Source organism: Chlorocebus sabaeus, chromosome 16 (genome assembly GCF_047675955.1).
Source record: "Chlorocebus sabaeus isolate Y175 chromosome 16, mChlSab1.0.hap1, whole genome shotgun sequence".
In the NCBI taxonomy this organism is placed as follows: domain Eukaryota; kingdom Metazoa; phylum Chordata; class Mammalia; order Primates; family Cercopithecidae; genus Chlorocebus; species Chlorocebus sabaeus.
Window position 1 is genome coordinate 72,263,009 of NC_132919.1, and position 14,132 is coordinate 72,277,140.

The 14,132-nt window shown below is 44.8% G+C and overlaps 1 protein-coding gene across 2 annotated transcripts in view; it reads left to right on the forward strand.

The window, feature by feature from the left end:
- The window catches only part of MED1 (mediator complex subunit 1), a 50,288-nt gene that overhangs the window by 5,921 nt on the left and 30,235 nt on the right, over window positions 1–14,132 (forward strand). For both annotated transcript variants that reach the window (XM_037993117.2, XM_037993118.2), the window contains exons 3-6: window positions 3,315–3,393; window positions 6,808–6,862; window positions 6,967–7,099; window positions 8,150–8,178. In XM_037993117.2, the coding sequence (XP_037849045.1) occupies window positions 3,315–3,393; window positions 6,808–6,862; window positions 6,967–7,099; window positions 8,150–8,178 (296 nt within the window). The remainder of the gene's footprint in view (window positions 1–3,314; window positions 3,394–6,807; window positions 6,863–6,966; window positions 7,100–8,149; window positions 8,179–14,132) is intronic.

Here is a 14,132-nt window from a genome sequence, read left to right on the forward strand (position 1 = left end):
GGCCAGGATGGTCTCCATCTCCTGACCTCGTAATCTGCCTGCCTTGGCCTCCCAAAATCCTGGGATTACAGGCGTGCACCACTGTGCCCGGCTGTACAGCTAGTTTTTAATATTTTTTGTAGAAATAGGTTTTTTTTTTTCTTTTTTTTTTTGAGATGGAGTCTTGCTCTGTCCCCCTGGGCTGGAGTGCAGTGGTGTGATCTCGGCTCACTACAAGTTCCGCCTCCTGGGTTCACACCATTCTCCTGCCTCGGCCTCCTGAGTAGCTGGAACTACAGGTGCCCGCTGTCACGCCCAGCTAATTTTTTGTATTTTTTTTTTTTTTTTTTTTTTTTTTTTGAGACGGAGTCTCGCTGTGTCACCCAGGCTGGAGTGCAGTGGCCGGATCTCAGCTCACTGCAAGCTCCGCCTCCCGGGTTTTCGCCATTCTCCTGCCTCAGCCTCCCGAGTAGCTGGGACTATAGGCGCCCGCCACCTCGCCCGGCTATTTTTTTTGTATTTTTTAGTAGAGACGGGGTTTCACTGTGTTAGCCAGGATGGTCTCGATCTCCTGACCTCGTGATCCACCCGTCTCGGCCTCCCAAAGTGCTGGGATTACAGGCTTGAGCCACCGCGCCCGGCCAATTTTTTGTATTTTTAGTAGAGACAGAGTTTCAGCGTGTTAGCCAGGATGGTCTTGATCTCCTGACCTCGTAATCTGCCGGTCTTGGCCTCTCAAAGTGTTGGGATTACAGGTGTGAGCCACTGCTCCCAGTCAGAAATAGGTTTTTACCATGTGGCCCAGGCTGGTCTCAAACTTGTGGGCTCAAGTGATCCACCCACCTTGGCCTCCCAAAGTGTTATGATTACAGTGTGAGCCACCATGCCTGGCGGATTAAATTTTTTTTTTTTTTTTTAAGATGGAGTCTCCGTCTGTCACCCAGGCTAGAGTGCAGTGGCAGGATCTTGGCTCACTGCATCCTCTGTCTCCTGGGTTCAAGTGATTCTGTACAGCTACTCAGGAGGCTGGGGCTCCTGCCACCATGCCCAGCTAATTTTTGTATTTTTTTTTTTTTTTTTTGAGATGGAGTCTCGCTCTGTCGCCCAGGCTGGAGTGCAGTGGCCGGATCTCTGCTCACTGCAAGCTCCGCCTCCCGGGTTCACGCCATTCTCCTGCCTCAGCCTCCCGAGTAGCTGGGACTACAGGCGCCCGCCACCTCGCCCGGCTAGTTTTTTGTATTTTTTTTTTTTTTTTAGTAGAGACAGGGTTTCACCGGGTTAGCCAGGATGGTCTCGATCTCCTGACCTCGTGATCCGCCCGTCTCGGCCTCCCAAAGTGCTGGGATTACAGGCTTGAGCCACCGCGCCCGGCCAATTTTTGTATTTTTAGTGGAGATGGGATTTCACCCTGTTAGCCAGGCTGGTCTCAAACTCCTGACCTTGTGATCCACCCACTTCAGCCTCTCAAAGTGCTGTGATTACAGGTGTGAGCCACTGCGCCTGGCCCAAGTTGTGATTTTTATTCCTTAAGGCAACCAAATTCTAGCTTGATATATGTTCTGTAAATGATACTGTCATTAGAGAGACATTGTGAGATAGAAGGATTCCAGGTGGTTATTAAGGCCCTCTGTTTGGGTACCACTATCTTGGTTTGGTCACCATGACTTTCCATGTCTACTTGTCAGTTTTGCAGATTCAGAAACCTAATTTTATTGGTATATTAAGGTTTTATAGAGTTTTTGTGGCCGGGCGTGGTGGTTCACACGTGTAATCCCAGCACTTTGGGTGGCCGAGGTGGGTGAATCACCTGAGGTCAGGAGTTCGAGACCAGCCTGACCAACAAGGTGAAACCCTGTCTCTACTAAAAAGACAAAATTAGCCAGTTGTGGTGGCAGGTGCCTGTAGTCCCAGCTACTCGGGAGGCTGAGACAGGAGAATTGCTTGAACCCAGAAGGTGGAGGTTGCAGTGAGCGGAGATCACGCTACTGCACTCCAGCCTGGGCATCAGAGTGAGACTCCGTCTCATAAAACAACAAAAAAAGAGTTTTCAACAACTGACATACTATATGCTTATTTATTAATTTATAACAAAACGTTTAGTTTTCCAGTTTTCATAATACTGGTATTCATTGACCAGAGCACCTCTTCTCCTGTCAAGAATCAAGAGATTTCAGATTATTAATAAATTACTTTGTTTTGTAAGGGAGAATTAGAGCAGTGAGATAGATTTATTTGCAACATGGAAAAGCCTGGAAAACTATCCTTATACCAGAAAATTGTTCACATTTTTAGGGAATGGAATGTTTTTCAGAGGGAAACTTCTTCACTGGATAGCATTAGGAAAACTGGGCTAAGTTTTTTGTTCTTTGGAAGTCCCTTTTCTGGACTACATGTTCTGTTTCTTTTCTGTTTCTTTTTTTCTTTTTTTTTTTTTTTTTGAGACAGATTCTTGCTCTGTTGCGAGGCTGGAGTGCAGTGGCACGATCTCAGCTCACTGCAACCTCTGCCTCCCAGGTTCAAGCGATTCTCCTGCCTCAGCCTCTTGAGTAGCTGGCACTACAGGCGTGCGCCACCACACCCGGATAATTTTTGTATTTTTGGTAAAGACGGAGTTTCACCATGTTGACCAGGATGGTCTCGATCTCTTGACCTCATGACCTCATGATCCACCTGCCTTGGCCTCCCAAAGTGCTGGGATTGCAGGCGTGAGCCACCGCACCCAGCCTACGTGTTCTATTTTTTAGAGTCAACCTCATTTTCCTAAAATTTGGTTGTGTTTCTCAGATTACATGCAAATCACCTTGTTAAATTTGTACACTACCAAATCTCCTGAGCCATCTTATTTAACTGTTTATATCTTAGCATATAGTCACTTCCACAGGAGGCAGATCTCATCTGTTACATTTTGATTCTTCCTAATATTTCTGTAAAGGTTTTCTTGTTTTAGATGTGGAAATATGTTTTTCTTTTTCTTTTTTCTTTTTAACTAAATAAAAACAGGATCTCTCTATCTTGCCTTGGCTGGTCTCGAACTCCTGGACTCAAGTGATTATTCAGCTTTGGCCTCCCAGTGTGCTAGAATTACAGGCATGAGCCTGTGCCTGGCTGAGGAATACCTTTTTCTACACTCATGTATATGGATTTTTCTTCCTTTGGATGGATGGACAGAGTAACACTTGTAGATCAGTGTTACTCTATATAGTCTACAAAGTCTGTAGCCTATATTGAGTCTATAGACTGTCCTGCAATATTACTACTAGGATAATGTGTATGTTTACCCAAAACACTGTTGGCCTGGTTAATTTTCACCTCAAATGTTTTCCCACTTGACACAGGAGAAGAGGGTTGTGATGAGTTCTGGAGGACATCAACATTTGGTCAGCTGTTTGGAGACATTGCAGAAGGCTCTCAAAGGTTTGTAAACGCTTTTGAAATATGCTGATTTCACAAAACCCCCAGTTTAAGAAGGACCATTTTATACTTAGACTTGAAGTATAAATTGAGGTAGGTCTACTTTATATACTAGATATTGCTCTTGCATTCATTTATGGAGTTGGAATGAGCTTTTTGCTATAGTTTGAAACATTTATTTTCGATCCTGTTTTGGAGGATGATAGAGAATTAAAAGATAAATGATGACGGGTAATATAAGATACCTGGGGAGGTCGGGTGCAGTGGCTCACTCCTGTAATCCTAGCACTTTGGGAGGCTGAGGCGGGCGGATCACAAGGTCAGGAGTTTGAGACCAGCTTTGGCCAACGTGGTGAAACCCCATCTCCACTAAAAATACAAAAATTAGCCGGGCATGGTGGCGGGAGTCCCAGCCTCCTGAGTAGCTGTACAGAATCACGTTTTTAGTATCTACTAAAAATACTGTCTCTACTAAAAATACAAAATTAGCTGGGCGTGGTGGTGGGTACCTATAATCCCAGCTTCTTGGGAGGCTGAGGCAGGAGAATAGTGTGAACTGGGGAGCCGGAGGTTGCAATGAGCCGAAATCACGCCATTGCAGTCCAGCCCGGGCAACAGGGCGAGACTCTGTCTCAAAGAAAAAAAAAAAAGAGAGATACCTGGGAAAAGTTTTTTTTTCTGTTTTTTTTTTTTTTTTTTTTGAGACGGAGTCTCGCTGTGTCGCCCAGGCTGGAGTGCAGGGGCACAATCTTGGCTCACTGCAAGCTCCGCCTCCTGGGTTCACACCATTCTTCTGCCTCAGCCTCTGGAGTAGCTGGGACTACCGGCACCCGCCACCAAGCCCAGCTAATTTTTTTCTATTTTTTAGTAGAGGTGGGGTTTCACCGTGTTAGCCAGGATGGTCTCGATCTCCTGACCTGGTGATCCACCCGCCTCGGCCTCCCAAAGTGCTGGGATTACAGGCATGAGCCACCACACCCGGCAAAGTTTTTTTTTTCTTCACATGTTTTTTTCTGATTAATCTCGATAAGAAGATGGACTTTTTTTTTTTTTGAGACGGAGTTTCACTCTTGTTGCCCTGGCTGGAGTGCAGTGGTGGAATCTCAGTTTACCACAACCTCTGCCTCCTGGGTTTAAGCGATTCTTCTGCCTCGGCCTCCCAAGTAGCTGGGATTACGGGCATATGCCATCATGCCCAGCTAATTTTGTATTTTTAGTAGAGACAGGGTTTTTCATGTTGGTCAGGCTGGTCTTGATCTCTCAACCTCAGGTGATTCACCCGCCTTGGCCTCCCAAAGTGCTGGGATCACAGGTGTGAGCCACTGCATCTGGCGACGTTTTTTTTTTGTTTGTTTGTTTTAAGACACAGTCTCACTCTGTCTCCCAGGCTGGAGTGCAGTGGCACAATCTTGGCTCACTGCAACCTCCACTTCCTGGGTTCAAGTGATTCTCCTGGCTCAGCCTCCCAAGCAGCTGGGACTACAGGTGCATCCCACCATGCCTGGCTAATTTTTTGTATTTTTAGTAGAGATGGGGTTTCCCCGCATTAGCCAGGATGGTATTGATCTCCTGACCTCGTGATCCACCTGCCTCGGCCTCCCAAATTGCTGGGATTACAGGCATGAGCTACCATGCCTGGCTAGAAGATGGACATTTTACTCTAGAAAGATTTTTACGATGTTTATGGAGCAAATTTCCGGGAAAATAAATGTAAAATATAAGTCATGAGCTTGATTATTCATGCTTATAATGACTAATTCTATTTTTTGGGAATAATGAAAGTAAAAGCAGATTTTACTTTGATCCATCAGAAATGAACCTAATTCAGCTGAGGTTTTTTTTTTTTTTTTTTCTTTGGAGACGGTGTCTCACTCTGTCGCCTAGGCTGGAGTGCAGTGGCGTGATCTCTGCTCACTACAACCTCCGTTTCCTGGGTTCAAGTGATTCTTCTGCCTCAGCCTCTTAAGTAACTGGGATTACAGGTGCCCATTACCACGCTCGGCTAATTTCTGGATTTTTAGTAGAGATGGGGTTTTGCCATGTTGGCCAGGGTGGTCTTGGACTCCTGACTTCAGGTAATCTGCCTGCCTTGGCCTCCCAAAGTGTTGGGATTACAGGTGTGAGCTACTTTGCCCGGTCTCAGGAGTGCAGTGGTGGAATCTCCGCTCGCCACAACCTCTGCCTCCTGGGTTCAAGTGATTTTTCTGCCTCAGCCTCCCAAGTAGCTGGGATTACAGGCATATGCCACCATGCCCGGCTAATTTTGTATTTTTAGTAGAGACTGAGTGTTATTTTCTTTCTCTTTTTTTCTTTTCTTTTTTTTTTTTTTTTTGAGACAGAGTCGCTGTGTCACCCAGGCTGGAGTGCAGTGGCGCCATCTCTGCTCATTGCAACCACTGCCCCCTGGGTTCAAGTGATTCTCTTGCCTCCGCCTTTTGAGTAGCTGGGATTACAGGTGTGCACCACCATGCCCAGCTAATTTTTGTATTTTTATTAGAGACAGGGTTTCACCATGTTGGTCGAACCCCTGACCTTGTGATCTGCCCGCCTCGGCCTCTGAAAGTGCTGGGATTACAGGCATCAGCCACCGTACCAGGCCTTTTTTTCTGTTTTAATTGTGGTAAAATATAGATAACGTAAAATTTACCATTTTCTCTGTTTCTAAGTATATAGTTCAGTGGCATTAAGTACATTCATTTATTGTATAATCATCACCACTCTCAATCTGTAAAACTTCACTCATCTTCCCAAGTTTACATTCTGTAATGTCTCATTCCCGCCTTCCCCCAGTCCCTGGCAGCCACCATTCTGCTTCCTTTCTTTATGAATTTGACTACTCTCTATACCTGATATAAGTGGAATCATACCATATTTGTCCTTTTGTGACTGGCTTATTTCACTTAACATAATGTCTTCAAGGTTCATCTATTTTGAAGCATTTATTAGAATTTCTTCCTTTTTTAAGGTTGAAAAATACTCCTCTCTACATATATACATTTCGTTTATCCATTCATCCACTAGTGGACACTTGGATTGTTTTAACCTTTTGACTGTTGTGATTAATGGTGTTGTTAATGTTGAGTATTTGTTTTTATGTTAGTTTTAATGTTAATCTTCCTTATTCTATCATTAGCAGATGAATGTATCTTAAGTTAAAGGTAGCTTGTCCCACATAAGGAGTAATGAAAACTGGAGAGGAGAAAGGTCCAGTAATTTTTCAAATAGATCTTTTTTTTTGACCTTTAGTACTGCATAGGCCACAGCTAACCCTTACCAATGAACTTTATGCACATTACAAGCATTTGAACTACTGAATATATTTATGGTTTTGAAAGGATTAATCTTTCTGTCTTCAAAGAATACCATTTAAGTTATTTGGAGCATTCTTTGTGACTTCCTTTTTTCATCCTCTTATAGTAACATCTTTACCAGCAATGACTGATCGTTTGGAGTCCATAGCAAGACAGAATGGGTAAGTAGTCTTTCTGTAGGCAGAAATGTTTAAGTTAGTGTTAACTTTGGGTGGCTTTGTTTATGTGTCTTCTATTAATTTTTGTTTTGATTTGTTCCTGCTAGACTGGGCTCTCATCTCAGTGCCAGTGGCACTGAATGTTACATCACGTCAGATATGTTCTATGTGGAAGTGCAGTTAGATCCTGCAGGACAGCTTTGTGATGTAAAAGTGGCTCACCATGGGGAGAATCCTGTGGTATGTGTTGTTGATATTTCACTGGAATCTGTGGGGTTTATGTAGGGACATTAATTTTAAAATTAATTGGTGGGGTTTAAATAGCTTGGGTTTAGGTTTTTTCATGAGCCACTGTAGAGATGATGTGATGGGCTACAAAATCAACAGCTATAGAATGGAATTTAGAAAACATGGGTCCCATCTCTGACATCATCCAAAGACTTTGACCAGTGGAAACACCATAGGAAACCTTTTCTTTTCCTTCCTTCCTTCCTTCTTTTCTTTTTTCTTTTCTTTTCTTTCTTTCTTTTTTTTTTTTTTTTTTTTTTGAGGCAGTGTCTCATTCTGTTGTCCAGGCTGTAGTGCAGTGGTATGATCTCGGCTCAGTGTAATCTCCGCCTCCTGGACTCAAGTGATTCTCTTGCCTCAGCCTCCCAAGTAGCTGGGATTATAGGTGCGTGCCACCACGCCTGGCTAATTTTTGTATTTTTAGTAGAGATGGAGTTTCTCTATGTTGGCCAGGCTGGTCTCTAGCTCCTGACCTCAAGTGATCCACCCACCTCAGCCTCTCAAAGTATTGGGATTATAGGCGTGGGCCACTGCACCCAGCAGGAACCCTTTTCATTTCATATCAACAAATGTGAGCCGCAATGGAACAATAGGTGCTGGGGATACAGAAATAAATGACTCAGGGTTCCTATCCTCAAAGAGATTATAATCAAGAACAGATGATCTGAAAAATTCTGTAATGGAGATGAATGTAAAATGTGTGTAACCAGACAATTTGATATGAATTCCATGTATGGCATTAGAGTTCTTAATGTTTTAAACAAGCTACTGAAAGTTGATTCCTTTAAAAACTATTTCATATGCTTTGACTTTAAATTTCTCACCCTAATCCTATGGTTCACCAAGTAGGAAGAAGGTGCTTTTTAATATTTTAATATGAGGACTATCTGTAGTTTTAACGGTTTTGCTGTAAAACATGTGCTATAGAAAGAGAAAGACTTTTGATATCTTCAAAGTTGCTAAAGTAGTTTTAATGTTTTAACATAATTTCTTTGATTTCAGAGCTGTCTGGAGCTTGTACAGCAGCTAAGGTGAGCAAATAAGATTTATATTCCTTGATATTGACAGACAGTGTTCTTTACAGCTAGGTTTTAAGACTGGTCAGAAGTTATTCTCCTCAGGAACAAGTTTATTTTCCTGGGCAAAGACTTTTAAGGTCTGTACTTAATCACATCCTGAATTGACATAGCATAGCTTTTCACCCTACTCTATCCCAGGGCTTTTTTTGTTTTTTTTTGAGATGGAGTCTTGCTCTATCGCCCAGGCTGGAGTGCAGTAGCACGAGCTCAGCTCACTGCAACCTCTGCCTCCTGGGTTCAAGCAATTTTCCTGCCTCAGCCTCCTAAGCGGCTAGGACTGCATATGTGTGCCACCACGCCCGGCTAATTTTTGTATTTTTAATAGAGACAAGTTGGCTGGGTGCGGTGGCTCACGCCTGTAATCCCAGCACTTTGGAAGGCTGAGGCGGGTGGATCCACGAGGTCAGGAATTCAAGACAAGCCTGGCCAAGATGGTGAAACCTCATCCCTATTAAAAATATAAAATTTAGGATCACACCTGTAATCCCAGCACTTTGGGAGGCTGAGGTGGGTGGATCATGAGGTCAGGAGATCAAGATCATCCTGGCTAACATGGTGAAACCCCATCTCTACTAAAAAAAAAAAAAAAAAATTAGCTGGATGTGGTAGTGGGCATCTGTGGTCCCAGCTACTCGGGAGGCTGAGGCAGGAGAATGGCGTGAACCCGGGAGGCAGAGCTTGCAGTGAGCCGAGATCTCACCACTGCACTCCGACCTGGGTGACAGAGCAAGACGCCGTCTCAAAAAAAAAAAAAAAAAAATTAGCTGGGCGTGGTGGCCAGTACGTGTAATCCCAGCTACCCATGAGGCTGAGGCAGAAAATTGCTTGAACCTGGGAGGCGGAGGTTGCAGTGAGCTGAGATCGTGCCACTGCACTCCAGCCTGGGTGACAGAGCAAGACTCCATCTTAAAAAAAAAAAAAAATAAGGGCCAGGTGCAGTGGCTCACACCTGTAATCTCAGCACTTTGGGAGGCCAAGGTGGGCAAATCTAAGAGGTCAGGAGATCGAGACCATCCTGGCTAACACGGTGAAACTCCATCTCTACTAAAAATACAAAAAATTAGCCAGGCGTGGTGGTGGGCGCCTATAGTCCCAGCTACTCGGGAGGCTGAGGCAGGAGAATGGCATGAACCCAGGAGGCGGAGCTTGCAGTGAGCTGAGATCGCGCCACTGCATTCTAGCCCAGGCACAGAGCAAGACTGTCTCAAAAAAAACAACAACAAAAAAAATAGAGACGAGGTTTCGCCATGTTGGCCAGGCTGATCTCGAACTCCTGACCTCACGTCTCCCAAAGTGCTGGGATTACAGTTGTGAGCCACCATGCTGAGCCCTTTTCTTTTTTTTTTTGAGACGGAGTTTTGTTCTTATCACCCGGGCTGGAGTATAATGGTGCGGTCTCGGCTTACTGAGCACCTGGCCCCTTTTCTATTTCTTTTTTTCTTTTTTTTTTTTTTTTTTGAGACGGAGTCTTGCTCCGTCACCCAGGCTGGAGTGCAGTGGCCGGGATCTCAGCTCACTGCAAGCTCTGCCTCCCAGGTTCACGCCATTCTCCTGCCTCAGCCTCCCGAGTAGCTGGGACTACAGGCGCCCGCCACCTCACCCGGCTAGTTTTTTGTATTTTTAGTAGAGACAGGGTTTCACCATGTTAGCCAGGATGGTCTTGATCTCCTGACCTTGTGATCTGCCCGTCTCGGCCTCCCAAAGTGCTGGGATTACAGGCTTGAGCCACTGCGCCCGGCCCCCTTTTCTATTTTTTAATTTTTTTTTTTTTTTGGTGAGATGGAGATTTACTCTTGTTGCCCAGGCTGGAGTGCAGTAGTGCGATCTCGGCTCACCACATCCTCCACCTCCGAGGTTCAAGCGATTCTCCTGCCTCAGCCTCCCGAGTATCTGGGATTACAGGCATGTGCCACCACGCCTGGCTAATTTTGTATTTTTAGTAGAGACGGGGTTTCACCATTTTGCCCAGGCTGATCTCGAACTCCTGACCTCAGATGATCTGCCCGCCTCAGCCTGCCAAAGTGCTGGGATTACAGGCATGAGCCACTGTGCCAGGCCTATTTTTTTTTTTTTTTTTTTTTTTGAGACAGAGTCTCGCTCTGTCACCCAGGATGGAGTACAGTGGCACAGTCTCGACTCACTGCAAGCTCCACCTCCCGGGTTCATGCCATTTTCCTGCCTCAGCCTCCCGAGTAGCTGGGACTATAGGCGCCCGCCACCACGCCTGGCTAACTTTTTCTATTTTTAGTAGAGACGGGGTTTCACTTGTGTTAGCCAGGATGGTCTGATCTCCTGACCTCGTGATCTGCCCACCTCGGCCTCCCAAAGTGCTGGGATTATAGGCGTGAACCACTGCGCCTGGCCCCTATTTTTTTAATTTTTAATTTTTTTTTCTTATTTTGCCTCAGTTTCCCAACAGAAAGATATCCCAGGGTCTCTTAAACTTGATACTAATGACAATTTGGATTGGAAATTCTTTGCTCCTGGGTGGCCTGGTGCATTCTACTACGTTTAATAGCATCCCTTGCCTCTTCATTAGTTGCCGGTAGTTATCTCCTTAGTTGTTACAACCATGTCCCCTGGGGTGCAAAATCACCCCTGGTTGGAATTGCTGATCTAGGTTTAGGAATTCCATATAGCTGGGGGTGGTGGCTCATGCCTATAATCCCAACAATTTGGGAGGTTGAAGTGGGCAGATCACTTGAGGCCAGGAGTTCAAGACCATCCTAGCCAGCCTGGCGAAACTCTTGTGTCTACAAAACATACAAAAATTAGCGGAGTGTGAAGCTGGGCGCGGTGGCTCGTGCCTGTAATCCCAGCACTTTGGGAGGCTAAGGCAGGCGGATCACAGCCTGACCAACATGGAGAAACTCCATCCCTAAAAATACTAAATTAGCCGTGTGTGGTGGTGCATGCTTGTAATCCCAGCTACTTGGGAGGCTGAGGCAGGAGAATCGCTTGAACCTGGGAGGCAGAAGTTGTGGTGAGCCAAGATCATGCCATTACAGCCCAGCCTGGGCAATAAGAGCAAAACTGTCTCAAAAAAGAAAAAAAAAAAGTTACCTGAGTGTAGTGGCTCACATATGTAATCCCAGCTACTTGGGAGGCTGAGGTACAAAATGGCTTGAGCCTGGGAGGTGGAGATTGCAGTGAGCTGGGATCACATCACTGCACTCCAGCCTGGGTGATGGAGCGAGACTGTCTCAAAAAAAAAAGAATTGTGTGTGGAACAAAATAAATAATAAGTAATCATTGAATCAGAGAAGGCTTGATAATTGAGTATAATACCATGAGAATAACTTTTTCACTTTGATTTTGGGAAAAATTGTTTCATTTAGAAGGTATACATGTGTTACAGGAAAAGTGCTAGGCTTGAAAACAGTCGCTTTTAGCACATGGTGGATTTTTTCACTTTTAATTGAGTGGAAATATCTGTACTTAAATATAAACTCAGAATTAAGACTTGTGGGGAATTTAAGGAAGTTATTACATACACTTTGTTTTGAGCATAGCAGAGTTCTCAGGTACCACATGAGGATGTCTTAGAGTGTTCACATTGAGAAAATAAGTTGTGTGTGTGTGTAAAAGTGTTTTTTTTTTTCTTTTCTTTTTTTTTGTTTTTGAGACGGAGTCTCGCTCTGTCGTCCAGGCTGGAGTGCAGTGATGTGATCCCAGCTCACTGCAATCTCCACCTCCCAGGCTCAAGCCATTTTGTACCTCAGCCTCCCAAGTAGCTGGGATTACATATGTGAGCCACTACACTCAGGTAACTTTTTTTTTTTCTTTTTTGAGACAGTTTTGCTCTTATTGCCCAGGCTGGGCTGTAATGGCATGATCTTGGCTCACCACAACTTCTGCCTCCCAGGTTCAAGCGATTTTCCTGCTTTAGCCTCCTGAGTAGCTGGGATTACAGGTACCTGCCATTATGCCCGGCTAATTTTTGTATTATCCGGGTGTGGTGAAACCTTATCTCTACTAAAAATACAAAAAATTAGCTGGGTGTGGTGGTGCTCGTCTGTAATTCCAGCTACACAGGAGGCTGAGGCTGGAGAATCTCATGAACTTAGGAGGGAGAAGTTGCAGTGAGCTGAGATCGTGCCATGCCATCACACTCCAGCCTGGTGGACAGAGTGAGACTCTGTCTCAAAAAAGAAAAAAAAAAAAAGAAACAATGTTGACTTTTACCTGATATTTAGTCATTTAGTATAGATGGTAATATTAAGGTAAAGAATATATTTTGCTGCTACTCTTATTTCTTTTTACTCTCTTAATAGCACTGTGGCCTGTAAGTGCTCAGTAAATGCTCACAGAATGTCTGCTCAAGTGTCTGAGCTTGTCATGGCAGTTTAGCTTTCCAGAGAGCTTTTTTTTTCAAGTTTGAAAAAAGATATCAAGAGTTAGAATTCTGGAGATGTATTGGATTCCTAAACCTATCCACAAAAACCCATTTGGCTGAGAATCAAAGCATGAATATTTGGTCCTAGAAAGCCACAGGTCATGGTAGTAGTTTATTTTTTCTGGGGTAGATCTGGTCATAGCAATATTTTCTAATGGGTAGTTTGCCTCCAGAGTACCCACTACCTTTTCTCTGGGTCTCCATCTCTGTCCTAGTATTTATTTTCCCTCTCATCTTTGCTCTTATGTTGCTGTATACCCACAAGTGTTATGTCTTCCCAATTTTTTTCGTTCTTTTTTTTTTTTTTTTTTTTTGAGACAGTCTTGCTCTGTCGCCCAGGCTGGAGTGCAGTGGCGTGATCTTGGCTCACTACAAGCTCCACCTCCCGGGTTCACGCCATTCTCCTGTCTCAGCCTCCTGAGTAGCTGGGACTACAGGTGCCCGCCATCACACCCGGCTAATTTTTTTTTTTTTTTTTTTTTTTTTTTTTTTTTTTTTTTTTGAGACGGAGTCTCGCTCTGTCGCCCAGGCTGGAGTGCAGTGGCGCGATCTCGGCTCACTGCAAGCTCCGCCTCCCGGGTTCACGCCATTCTCCTGCCTCAGCCTCCCGAGTAGCTGGGACTACAGGCGCCCGCCACCTCGCCCGGCTAATTTTTTGTATTTTTAGTAGAGACGGGGTTTCACCGTGTTAGCCAGGATGGTCTCGATCTCCTGACCTCGTGATCCCCCCACCTCGGCCTCCCAAAGTGCTGGGATTACAGGACACCCGGCTAATTTTTAAAAATATTTTTAGTAGAGATGGGATTTCACCATGTTAGCCAGGATGGTCTTGATGTTCTGACCTTGTGATCCACCCGCCTCGGCCTCCCAAAGTGCCGGGATTACAGGCATGAGCCCCTGTGCCCGGCCCTTCCTAATTTATTTTCTTCTCATTATCTCTGCAATCAAAAGTTTTATTTCTGTTGACATCCAAATTCAATTACATATTTGGAGGAAAGGAGCTGGGTGTGGTGGTGCACACCTGTAGTCCCAGCCACATGAGAGGTTGAAGTGAGAGCATTGCTTAAATCCTGGAATTAGAGTCTGGCCTGGGCAACATAGGGAAACCCCATCTCTACAAAAACATTAATAAAAAGGGAAAAGAGCCAGGCGCGGTGGCTCACGCCTGTAATCCCAGTACTTTGGAAGGCCGAGGCGGGTGGATCACGAGGTCAGGAGATCAAGACCATCCTGGCTAACACGGTGAAACCCCCTCTCTACTAAAAATACAAAAAATTAGCCAGACGTGGTGGTGCATGCCTGTAGTCCCAGCTACTCGGGAGGCTGAGGCAGGAGAATGGCGTGAACCCAGGAGGCGGAGCTTGCAGTGAGCCGAGATGGTGCCACTGCACTCCAACCTGGGCAACAAAGTGAGACTCTGTCTCAAAAAAAAAAAAAAAAAAAAAAGGAAAGTTGTTAATAATTGATTTAAATCAGGTTTCATTACTTGGGAGCTAATAAAACTACCTGG